The sequence below is a fragment of the Oncorhynchus mykiss genome, chromosome 1, assembly GCF_057628025.1.
Source record: "Oncorhynchus mykiss isolate SJ-2025 chromosome 1, ASM5762802v1, whole genome shotgun sequence".
In the NCBI taxonomy this organism is placed as follows: domain Eukaryota; kingdom Metazoa; phylum Chordata; class Actinopteri; order Salmoniformes; family Salmonidae; genus Oncorhynchus; species Oncorhynchus mykiss.
In genome coordinates this window covers 37303926-37316868 of record NC_143022.1, presented here as the reverse complement: position 1 = coordinate 37316868, position 12943 = coordinate 37303926, and the positions used below count along the sequence as shown (strand labels likewise).

At 41.0% G+C, this 12943-nt stretch overlaps 2 protein-coding genes across 3 annotated transcripts; both read left to right on the top strand.

Annotated features, from left to right (window-relative positions):
- The first annotated feature begins 19 nt into the window (after nucleotides 1–19).
- Nucleotides 20–3037, top strand: LOC110521997 (26S proteasome non-ATPase regulatory subunit 7). Its single transcript, XM_021600041.3, has 8 exons — nucleotides 20–150; nucleotides 606–697; nucleotides 855–947; nucleotides 1055–1152; nucleotides 1300–1380; nucleotides 1520–1611; nucleotides 1770–1968; nucleotides 2250–3037. The coding sequence occupies exons 1-8, from the start codon at nucleotides 77–79 to the stop codon at nucleotides 2502–2504; spliced, it is 984 nt and encodes a 327-aa protein (XP_021455716.1). The 5' UTR covers nucleotides 20–76; the 3' UTR covers nucleotides 2505–3037.
- Nucleotides 3038–3790: 753 nt separating this feature from the next.
- On the top strand, nucleotides 3791–10776 carry LOC110522006 (hypoxanthine-guanine phosphoribosyltransferase). Of its 2 annotated transcripts, none has more exons than XM_021600073.3 (9): nucleotides 3791–3982; nucleotides 5118–5224; nucleotides 7169–7352; nucleotides 7755–7820; nucleotides 8004–8021; nucleotides 8297–8379; nucleotides 8869–8915; nucleotides 9642–9718; nucleotides 9900–10776. In XM_021600073.3, the coding sequence occupies exons 1-9, from the start codon at nucleotides 3965–3967 to the stop codon at nucleotides 9945–9947; spliced, it is 648 nt and encodes a 215-aa protein (XP_021455748.1). In that variant the 5' UTR covers nucleotides 3791–3964; the 3' UTR covers nucleotides 9948–10776. The 2 variants fall into 2 exon arrangements, with proteins under 2 accessions (XP_021455748.1, XP_036832552.1); XM_036976657.2 differs by having other exon boundaries at nucleotides 3820–3982; nucleotides 5088–5224.
- The last annotated feature ends 2167 nt before the right edge of the window (nucleotides 10777–12943 follow it).

The following is a 12943-nucleotide window of genomic DNA, read 5'->3' as shown; positions in this document are numbered from 1 at the left end:
TCGACAGGAAGTAGCTACCTAGCTAGACAGCTAGCATCACAGAATTTGGTTGCATCCTCAGACACTTCACATAAAAATGCCGGACTTAGCGGTAGAAAATGTGGTTGTCCATCCACTGGTGTTGCTCAGCGTGGTGGATCATTTTAATAGGTATGTAATTTAATAATATGTTTCCAAATCCTATCAATTCGTTACCTCTTTACTAACTTGCCACTTTTTGTACTAGATGATGTTGCAGCCAGGCCTAGCTAGGCTAGCTGGCCAGCTAACCCTGCTGAGTCAGAAACTCATATGAAGCTGTGTATTTGTTAGCCATGACAGTAGCATAGCTAACTAGTTAATTTTGGCTAGTCAATTGTATTTACAGGCCACTCACTACCTGTTAGTATTAATTAGCAAGTAACAACTGATTTCTAAATAATGGAATGATTGAAAAAACATTCAGTCAGTTTCGTAGAGCACAACGTCATTATGTATCAGGGTAGCTAACTTAGCTAGTGCCGGGGTAAAAGTAGTTATTTTGACTTTAGTCTTAGAGGAAATGTTTGATTTCCTCCAAGACATCCTATGTTATTGATTGTGTAAATGTTATGTTGTTTTTACAGAATAGGGAAAGTAGGCAACCAGAAGCGAGTAGTGGGTGTTCTCCTCGGCTCTTGGCATAAGAAAGTCCTTGATGTGTCCAACAGCTTTGCAGGTGAGTTCTTCTCCTTTAATCTTGCAACGTTAACAAAATAACCTGTTATGTCATGTGGCTAGTTTATAACATTTGTGACGGCAGTGTAATTATGATGACAAAATGTTTAGCTACACAAGTCTGAAGTTGGAGGCAATATTGATTGGATTTTCTCCAGTGCCATTTGATGAGGATGACAAGGATGATTCAGTGTGGTTCCTGGATCATGATTACTTGGAGAATATGTACAGCATGTTCAAGAAAGTCAATGGTGAGAACACACTATACATTGGTACAAGTTTAAATATAAATTCAGTCTCATCGACTTCTACAGTCATCCTATAAGATTCTCAAACCTTTCCCTTCTCTTCTTTCCAGCCAGAGAGAGGATAGTGGGTTGGTATCACACAGGTCCTAAACTACATAAGAATGACATTGCCATCAATGAACTCATCAAGCAATACTGCACCAATTCCGTAAGTGCTTTCAACCCTGTAAATATTCCACATGAATAAATACCAGTAAGAAATATGTTCCCTCTCCTGTTGAAATTATTAAATTGTATTGATAATGCAGCTGAGAATTTAACAATGACTTTTTGTATGGGACTTTCTCCCTCTCAGGTATTAGTGATAATTGATGTAAAGCCTAAGGACCTGGGCCTGCCAACAGAAGCCTACTTTTCTGTGGAGGAAATACATGATGTAAGTGGAGCATAGACTTGTATGAGCCTAAATGACAAAACCAGTCAAACCCTGGACCAGCCAACCCCGAGGTCTCTGGGCTGATTTTGGACTAGGCATACAAGTGATCACACAAGTTCTTGTTACTTTACTTTTCCAGGACGGCACTCCGACCTCCAAGACGTTTGAACATGTGACCAGTGAGATCGGAGCAGAGGAAGCAGAGGAGGTGGGCGTGGAGCACTTGCTCAGGTACGCATGATCTTTTAACTGGACCACACACACATTCCACATACCCATCTGTCTTTCTCTTTTACTCACACGTACAATAAAGCATTTCAGGGAGTCTTCTGACTTCCAGTTTAATGCCACACTGAATTCAACATCCTTTTCTATTCTCGTGTCCACAGAGACATCAAGGACACAACAGTGGGTACTCTGTCTCAGCGGATCACCAACCAGGTACATGGCCTGAAGGGACTCAACTCCAAGCTGCTGGACATCAGGTCTTACCTGGAGAGAGTGGCTGCAGACAAGCTTCCCATCAACCACCAAATTGTTTACCATTTACAGGACGTCTTCAACCTGCTTCCCGATGTCAACCTACTGGTATGATGGGGTGTGGGGGTAGGCTGGAGTGTGTGTGTGGGAGCAAGGGGGATAGGGGCAGGCATGGTAATCGATTACCATTCATTCTTATTTTCTGGGGAAAGAGTGCACATTGATACATTTTCATTTTTAATTAAAATACATTCAGGTTTGTAGGACCTACTACTTCATTACATTGAACAGGTAGCCTGGCATTTTCCACCAGATTCCATGTTGTGCTGATCAAATCCCCTGGTTAATCATAATTCACAATGCCCTAATCCTGCCACTTCTCCCTGCAGGAGTTCACTAAGGCCTTCTACCTAAAGACCAATGACCAGATGCTGGTGGTTTACCTGGCTTCCCTTATCCGCTCAGTGGTGGCTCTCCACAACCTCATCAACAACAAGATCTCCAACCGTGATGCAGAGCGGAAGGAGGGACAGGAGAAAGAAGAGGGCAAGAAGGAGAAGAAAGAGGACAAGGAGAAGAAGGACGAGAAAGAGAAGGAGAAGGGTGACTCCTCATCCAAGAAAGATGAGAAGAAGAAAAAATAAGTGCACACTATTTTGGTGTGTCTTATAAACCACCCTATTCCCCTGGATAGTGCACCACTTTTGGCCTGAGCTACATATCTGTGTATAAGGTCTAGCTAAAAGTAGTGCTCTGTATGGTGTCATTTGAGACTTTGTCATAACTGGCATAATAACTATAGTGCTGAGGGTGAGAGGATGGTTATGTGTATTGGATGTTCTCTACAATGAGAATGATTGTTCTGCACTGTCTGGGCTGCGTTCAGTAGGGCACAACGTTAAGGAACGCTCAGATAGAAATGCATATTGTAGAACTGACATGCCTCTCTGATGTGAGCAATCACATCCTCTCTATTCTGTTATTTCTATCGGTAATGTTCAGTAAATTCCCCCTCCTGAATACGACCCTGGTGGTGTGACTCGTATGTACATACATACAGAGACACACAATTGCCTGGGAGCTCTTATCTTTCGTATGGTGAAAAGGAACATTACATTTCTGTATCACTCATTAAAGTGGGGTCCTATTAAATAATTGTATGTTTCCAATTGGCAAATGTATTTTTTTGTTGTCCCTTGGATGTGTTTTGTACTGTATAATATGTAATGTCATAGAAACACAGGGAGGAGAATTGTGATGATAAGCTGTCTCCACTGCAGTCTTGCCAGGCATTTGTGTGGAAGACATAGGGCTTGTTTTACATTGCAGCCGACAGTGCAGGCAACCTTGCATCATAAATAACTATTATTTGTCTGTCAACGTTTACCGATATACATTATGGTTTTGATTCTAACACGGCCATACATTCAAGTCTGGTGATAGATTCATAATAGGCAGTCCATCTAACAAAACACAGGCTATACCAAGTGAAAAGAGTGGTTTGAAGTTTATTTTTCCATTAGGATTAATTGTAGATTAACTATTGATAGAACCTATACTGGGTTAATTGAGGACAAGCTTTCAGACAATGAACTAAATAGTAATGGAAGCTGTATACAGATCATCATTGCGCAGCATGTCACTGACAGCAAGCCTCCCAAATGTATGATAATCCTTCAATGGTGCAGCTATAGGCATAGATTTGGACGTGTTAATTTATATTGTAACATACGATATAACGGACGGTGGTTTATGACAAAAAAAAATGCACTAGGCTACAATTATTTTCAGCCAATTCGACTAATTCGTACCAGCAATGAATACGGCGGTATTCTACAATGTGCAGGCTGCGTCCGGTAAATCAGATTATTGGACGGTAAAAGGCTGGCTATGGTAAAATGGATTGTGACGTGAAGGTTTAAAATCCCGGGGGAGGGAGAGCATCGCATGTCCTCGCCCACGGTAAAGTAGGTAGTCGGCTGACAGGGCACATACGACAGACGCACCACCCATTACACTAAATAACATTCTTTCTTCACTATGTATCCAGGCATGGCTCCTCAAATATCACCCTAGTGAGGCGTGAACCAGCACGAGCGGTAACATGGCCACCTATCACCAGGTAAAGTGTACCCTATGTTCTATTTGCAATGTCAGTCAGACAGATTCCTCGTCTTGTCTCGACAGAATGATATTCTGCAGAATGGACGTTTCTGATTTATGTGTCAGTGTGGTTTCATAACATCAGGATTGCGGGACAGGACGGTGTGAATACATATCTGACATTTGTTAGCTACCTTGTCTTCACGCAGCCTGTCAGGCATAGTATGAAGTCCTGAAAGCGGATCGCACCCTCTATCTCGCTCACCCAGAAACAGGTGGTTGAAAGCAAGCTTAAATGTTGCAAGGATGACGTGTGTGTGCGTGCGTATGTGCTTCAGTGTCAAATAATTTATCTTTAGATGGTTCTTCATATGTATTTGATATGATTTTTAATTTTTTTAAATTTTAAATGAAACAAATTGAAAACTAGGAAGTTCTGCATAAACCCATTTCAAATTGGCTGTTTAAGGTTCTAGCTGCAATCCAATTACAAGCCTGAACAAAAAGTCGGACCAATCAGAAAATGTCTTTGCCATGTCTCTAAGAATGGCGGAGTTTGTTTTTCTTGGCCGGATACCTCAGGTGGGTGGAGACTTCTCTTTGGATGGATGGAAAGGTTTAAAATGATCGGGCCATGCAACATGAATTTGACCTGTGTTGTAGACTTGTCTAGCCAGCAATAATGGCACCCAAACAAACCACAACAATGTCAGAAATCTTAAAGTATATGTTGCCACATCGTTCAGTGTTGATAGTAATTCGTCGGATGATCATAATATATTTTTTTATGTATTTTGATGTGTTCTGACTATCTTGGTCAAATAGTTATTCTGACATTTTTATCTATTCAAAAAGCTACAGTTTTCTTTACTGAATGTCTAATCCAGAAGTGTCAGAACCTTATTACTAAACCCGGATTGACATTTCAGAACTATAAGGTTATATCTGTGATTGCACCCCCCTAAAAAAATGGATTTACAAATGTCTCAGGATTTCAGTACTCTGCAATTTAGGTACCTTTTAAGGCGAGGCCTTTATGAAAGATGAATTCACTACAAACCAGTTCCGGCATCTGGGATGTGAGAACTTTGATGCTCAATATCTCAGAAGTATGCTTTGCACAGATAGAACCCAAGGTCGCTTTGCTCCGTCAGATACCTGATGATGAGAAGGGGTATGAGTTGGACCTCTTCTGTGTCCCCAAACACTATGAGGAGGATTTAGACCGGGTCATCATCCCTCATGGACTGATCATGGACAGGTAAGTCAAACCATCACCACTGGACTGGCACTCTTGGAACCTGGGTAGGCTACTGTACTGTAGCATCATCATCAAGTCCCAGGGCACAATGCTGCGTCAAGGTTATTCTAGTAAACAAAAAAATGAAACAAAAGCTAATCATGAAAAAACAATTTAGTAAACTGCCTAATCATTTTATTTCAATCTGTTTGAAAAACTATACTACAACTTTGACTCTAAAAGGAGCTAAAATAAAAAAACAAATTGTGTTCAGTTTTAGTTTTTTTTCTCTCCTAATCTTTAGGCAAAAATCTAATGGGATTTTCAAGATTTCTTTCCTCTAATAGGGTATTCAAACTTCTGAATCTGGCAGGTAAATGCTGCCATGAGATGGTGACGTTTCAAATAGGCCTAGATAGTTTTTTAGCTTGTGCATCACTAGCCATCTGGTCTCGCTAAACAGATGGGTTGCCTTCCACAATGTTCCATCAAACAAGTCTGTACAAGTACCTGCGTCAGTTGGGATGGAGTCGGAACAGGGAAGCCTGTCACATCCGGTGACGTCACCACCTTATCTGCTTGTTGCATAAACAACCCCGCCGGACACAAAGTAATAACTAGCTAGCGAGATGGAGGTTATTTGAATGAGTGCATTTTGCAAGTGGCTAGTTTGCATCATCTACCTCCAAGCCAGGTTATGTCTGGCTACAGGCTACAGAAACTCATATTTGTTGAGAGATTTGTCTGAGGCCCCTCCCCGGGAACATTTTTTCCCCGAAATGTCCAAGAGAATCCGACATCTTCCCCAGCCAGACCAAGTGCTGTTTCTCGAAGTCTGGGATTTGAGACTACTAGCTATCACCAAAGATGATCTATTATATTGACAAGCTAGTCGAGTGACTGCTCTAACAATGGAAATACAGGTCCACAAAGATGGAATGCAGGCGGGAGGAGGAAAGATCAGGTGGGATCATTCTAGCCGATGAGAGGGCAGATACTTGTGTGAACAACAGGCACAACTCCAATAGTCTAATTTTCAAAGTTGCGGAAATGCCACGTGTGTCCCCTTATCAGTGCATTCGTAAAAACCTAACCATTACGAAACTTCTATTCAATCATCAAATAAGCATAACGTAGCAAATTACTAATATAATTTTTTGGGGGCCAAACTCGACACTCATTGACCTCCATACATCAATTCCCCACTTCTACTAGTTAATGCTAATTTTCACGCAGACAGATTTAGGGTTGGTGTCGACCCTCTCTCTTCGCCTTTTTCCTCTCTGTTGTCACTTGCTAACAGAATTACAACCTACAACACATAAATAGCTCCTAGCTTCCCACCCATAGGAGGCTACTTTCTGTCCCCAACACTAACACTAACACTTAAACATTTATTTCATTTTTATATTATTTAGTTTATCTAAAATTATTTTTAAAAAAACAACAACTAGTAAATCAAGTTGGGACACTAACAAACTGAATTTCAAAAGAAAGAAAAAAAGAATCCCCCCCCCATTCTGTGCCTTCATTGTTTTTTTTAAATTGACCCATGGTTGCAAAGGTATATTGTGTGAAACAGCTCACCAACATATTTGTTAGACAAATCACTGTAAGGCATTCAGGCCAGCAGTGATGTAACAGCCACCATCAATTTGCCTTGCAGACATTACGAATGAGACCTGAGCAATCGGACTAACCGGTTGTAGAATGCCATGTTAAACCGTGTTCTGAATACTGTAGGACTCCAGACAGAACATTTGGTTTGACCTAGGAAGCAACTTTTCATCAGGTGTCCACCTGGTCAGACTAACCACAAACCATTATTGTTTTGACTGACTAGATCACAAACCAACTAAAGATTGATGAGCCTTCACAGAAATGACAGGTCACGTGCTATTGTATCTTCCTCTCTCCTTCTCTAACTCCATGCCTTTTCTCTCTGTCCCCTCTGTCTCTCTCTAGGACTGAGCGCCTGGCTCGTGATATAGTCCGGGACATGGGGGGACACCATATAGTAGCACTGTGTGTTCTCAAAGGAGGTTATAAATTCTTTTCCGACCTGCTGGACTACATCAAGGCCCTAAATCAGAACTGCGATAAGTCTGTCCCGTTGACTGTGGATTTCATTAGACTAAAGAGCTATTGCGTGAGTGAACCATTCCACATTCATCTTCCTCCTTCAATAGCTTCCTAATCAGTTAAATACAGTCGATGGCAATCTTTATGTACAGTAAATGCTGGGTTACATGCTTATTCTGGGTATTGTTGCTGGAGAATTATGTTGTCTAGCCTGTTCTTAGATCAGTTTGTGCGTTTAGCCAACTCCTTTGTTATCTGTTCTCATGCCAACAAACACGACACGGGTTGGCTAAAGCACAATCGGATCTGCACAACTCTGATCTGCTATTGATGCATGAGCAGATAACACTGCCATTTGCCAACACTGTTCTGAGGTATATTTAGATCACTAGATCACGTTTATGACAGATTTAGACCATCACCCTCATCCTGGGTGAGGTGTAGTTTTACTGGTGTGTATTGTCCCCAGAATGACCAGTCTACAAACAGTGTCAAAGTTATTGGAGGGGATGAGCTCTCTACTCTAACGGGGAAGGTGAGATTTGATTGCTTGCCATAACCACTGATCAAATATCTTACATCTTAGGAGTGAAATTGTAACCCTTTTACAGGCTCCGTATTTAAAAAAAAAAAATAATAATAATAAAATGTTCTGATTATGTACATATTCATCAACAGTATATTTGTGTATTGAATTGTTTCCTCATTTCCTTTGCAGAATGTTTTGATAGTTGAGGTAAGACAATTTCCCTCTGTCTTTCTAGCACTTCATCTGAATATTACATCTCTCTAAATGTTAAAACTGCTGTAAATAAATGTGGAGCATGCTAGCTCTCACATCAACCGTAGCAATATGACCAGGGCACAAATCACATTCACTCTTGGGTGTACCATCGCTATGGCTGTCCACATAAATATTTTATTGCTTGCCTTGAATTGTTGTAGGACTGCTTTGCACGCCTTGAATTGAAACCCCTTATCCAACGGTATCTGTCCTGGTGATTGGTTTAGGACATTGTGGAGACTGGGAGGACTATGGAGACACTGCTATCACTGCTGAGTGAATGCAATCCAAAGATGGTCAAAGTGGTCAGGTGAGAACCATTGTATACAGTACTCTCTTTCCTCCCATATCATGCCTGCTGAACATTCTCTACAAGTACTGTGTTGCCCTGATTTAGACAGAAGTGTTGCAGCTCAGAATGTCAGTCACTTTTCCAATCCAGACAGCACTGTGAATGACGACACTCTCTGTCTACCCTAATGCTCTCTCTTCCCCTTAAGCACTGATTTAGAGATGTTATGTGACTGGAACAGCTTAAGAGTTCATCTATGCACTGTTAACTGATGTGTGGCAGGACGGGATAACTCTCTGCTATCGAAGGGACTATTTGACTCTAGTTTAGGTTGTAAATGGTAATGTTCTTGAGTGCACTGTAGTACAGCATATTATTGAGAGGCCATTGAGTGGATTGTATTTTTTGCTGTGTAGACCATGTCATTGAGAACATCCCATGCCATTAAGAGCATGGTTTGCCTAGATATCCTATTAATTTCTCTGGTTGTATGCTTTGTCATTTCAGCCTTCTAGTTAAGAGAACACCAAGGAGTTCAGGATACAGACCAGACTGTGAGTTTTGCTGTGTGTGTGTTGGGGAAAGGGGATACCTAGTCAGTTGTACAAGTGAATGCATTCAACCAAAATGTCTTCCGCATTTAACCCAACCCCCTCTGAATCAGAGAGATGCCGGGGGCTGCCTTAATCGATGTCCACGGTGCAGTTGTTGGGGGTTGTGTGTGTGTGTGTGCGCCCACTGATGTACTAGAAAGAGCCTCAGCCTTAGGCAGGATGACCACACATAATGTTGTTATATTTTCTACATGAGATTAATATGCATATCTGAAAATCTACTTTAAATGTGTAATTGAACATGGTACTCTAGTACTAGGATGCTACACACACGGTTAGTGATTATGCAATGCTTTAAAATCGGACTTGGCTAAGCTTTTAAAGATGGTGCTGCAGGAAAAGCTGTTTACCTTAGACTTGCTCTATGTCCCTGGCAGCTAAAGGGTCAACCCCAGTCACAGACAACAGGAGTCAGCCATCTAGTCTCCAGAGAGAGAAAAGAGCAACATACTTTATGTATGTTATGTAATACTAATGCATATAGCTGTAAAGGAGAAATGTACACTAAAACACATCCCATAAAGTCATGACACAGATTTCTTGATATTCAGCATGCCAGGAACTAGACTCATATCAATATGTTAATACGTGTTGCACATAGCTTTTTTGCATGTATTTGTAGAGTGATTTCTGTCTGTTTTGTTTCCATCTCTCTGTATTTCCCAGACATGGGGTTTGAGGTGCCTGATTGGTTCCTGGTGGGATATGCCCTGGACTACAACGAGTATTTCAGAGATCTCGGTGTAAGTGGTCTGGGTTAGACATGATCCTGATATTTGGTCATATTCTCTATCCAAGATTCAGCTTGTTGAGTGTTAGTGAAGGACCTAAATATAAGATCTGTTAAATCAAGTCTGTCATTGGTGTATTCTTTCACACGCGCGTGCGCACACACTTGTTACCATGTGTTTTTGCTCTGTGCAGCACATCTGTATACTGAACGAGAAAGCAAAGGTGAAGTACAAAGTGTGAGTTGAAGAGGAGGCAATGGACAGATGGATGAACCACTTTGGATGAAACACTAGGAAAATTGAGATTTTTGGGGTTCTGAACCAAATGTTTTTTTTTATTTATTTTTTACTCATGGATCCTACTTACATACTTAATAGAGCCCCACGGTGGTGTCATAATACCTATATAATCTAAAGGTCAATCAGATAAATGGTTCCAATTGGTTTTCCACCATTCATTTTTCCCATAGGGAATTTTAAAAACAATTCAAATAAGGGCTGTGTTTCGTGTAGGCTCACCCCGGTGTGATGTTTAGATACCGTTTGGAACCACTTTTTTGTTTGGCCGATGGATTTAATGGGTATTATGACTCGTACATTGGTACTCTATGTGAACACATGGATTGTGAATTCACTTTGCAAGATGCTCTTTGAGAACATTTTTATTTCTTATTTTCAAAATGATTGTTGCCCTGGAAGGAGTGGGATGAGTAATGTGTTTTTAAGTAGAGGAGGACTCATGTAAAGATGGTTATGGGAGATATTACACTATTATAATTTCAATGTATTTTATATATTATCTTGGGGCCTCGAAGGCCTCTTAGTCTGATTACGTTAGTAATAGTGAACAGTGGCGACCTGTCATTCAGGGTAGGTGTGGCAGAGCCCCACCTGTTTTAAGCCCCACTTGTTTTAAGCCCCACCTGTTTTGAGCCCCACCTGTTTTAGGGGGGATTGCCTGTTTTGCATGTTATTTTGTCATTGATACGTGTCATCAGTTTGTAAACAATGTAAAAAAAATTAAAAAAAATAGTAAATCTAATCATTGAGTTAATAAAACCGCATACAAACATGGTCTCTCTTTTGCTTTCTTGAGTAAGGCAGCTCCAAAATGCAGGTGTTTCAGCCTAGCTCAGTGCTGTGAAGGTGGGGCAGCCAGCGGAAAATACAGAGCGTAGGGGTTGGTAATGTTTTCTAGTTGCACTGTGATTGGCTCAGGGTTCTGTCACTCATGGGGACACTACGTCACTGCAAAATCTACAAGGAGAGCTCGAAAATTTAAGCCCCTTGGGTGCTGCCATAGTTACATTAGAAGTGCCCATCCAAGAAGGCTCAAGATCATTGGCCACAGAAATTGTCAGTAGCTTTAATTGGACAGGTCATCATACTTTCAAAATCTTAGGAGTCATGAATAAAGTTGACAATCTGCTGGCAAATCCTTTTTAATCCTTGTCATATCAAGAGAAATTATAGATGTATTGGTGCTCATTGGACATAAACATTACACAAGTTGGAAATCGCAAATTCAACAATGAGTGGTTTAGAATGAATCAGTGGCTAACTGCAAGCAGTGCAAAGCAATCCCTAGCCTGCTATTCAGTGGGGAGGCTGTGTGGTCCCAAGTCTGGGTTTAAGGGTCTCTTTTCCAAGCTTAAAAGGATTAACATTCAACATGCTGTCAATCCAGCATGATTTCTGCCGCGCTCAAAACACCTGTTAACTCGGAACTGGGAAATCTGACTTCAGTGAGTTCAAGACTGGGGAAATACGTTATGTAAGGTCATCAAACTTGGAATTGTAGGTCGGGAACTCGGGCCTCTTTCTAGAGCTACGACCTGAAGATCACTGACGTCATCATGATTCGACCCTGTTTTTTTCCCGCGTTCCCAGTTGTCTTGAAAGCACCATAAATCCAGAGAGAGTCAGATTTTGATGACAAAATTTGCCCACGAAGGACGGCCGCACCACCATGTGTAAGTGAGCACAGCACAACAAGGTGAGTCCAAAAATGTATTGTATGCTGCTGCATAAATTGTAATATGCCAGGGAGATATGTATACTGTAGCTAAGAAAGTAATACTAAGTGTATGTTGTGTAGTAACCCGTTAGTAGCCCATGTGCCTCGCCCTAATCATTTGATCAATTTCCCCTCTTAAATTCGCCTCCTGTTTTGACTTGGTGGTGCACATATCGCCTATAACCTGTTTTAGAGAAATGTCATCATTGAATATTGTAAGAGCTTTCATTGTCTGCTCATATGCCCAGTTTTTTTCCCCTACGGTTCTGATTTGGTGTACAGGGAGAACACTGTAAGAACGGCTCATGTTCAGAATTCTGTCGCTGTACATTTCAAAAGTGCTAAACAAATAGTTATATTGACTACGTCCTAGCTCGCTAATTTTGTTGTAATTTAACCTTTTATTTAACTAGGCAAGTCATTAATGTCTTAATCAAAATTACGGATTGCTTCTTATCCACTTGATGCCATAGTTTGTACATCTCAATTGTCAGTAGATACCACATCTGTTTAAGCAAGTCAGACATATTAGTTATGGTTTTTAAAAGGCAGTAAATGAGGCTCAATTAACTGTTTCACTGCCAGACAAGGCTCCGCTGATAGCAAGGTGTAGCAGTGGTAAGGTATTGGGACAGTTTGTTGGTACCGTTTGTCACCGTTATCGTGCAATGAATGTATTGTTTAGTGTTGTGTAGGGGCTTTGGTGGCATGCATCCCCCCCACCAAAAAATGTGTTTACCCCACCATGATTTACATGCTACAATCTCCACTGATAGTGAATATTGATTTACAATCCACAGCGTCTCAGACTGTACATAGTCATGTATCAAACACTTTTACTGCATTGAACAAACTACAAACCAATAATGCTGGAATGTACTGTAACATAATTTTGTTTAATATTCAATGGAAATGTGATGCCTGTTTTCTTTCACCACTCATTGACAGCAATATTATTCATCTTGAAACCTTTTTCTGGTGGGTGTGTGTGTTTGTCAAAGCTGACTTTATGGATTGTCTTCAAACTCATTCCACGGAGGGCCCAATGTCTGTGGGTTTCCGCTCCTCCATTGTACTTGATTGAGAACTTAAGGTCACTAATTAGTAAGAAACTCCCCTACCTGGTTATCTAGGTCTTAATTGAAAGGAGAAACCAAAAACCAGCAGACACTAAGCCCTCCATGGAATGAGTTTGACACACCTGGCCTACAGGTGTATGT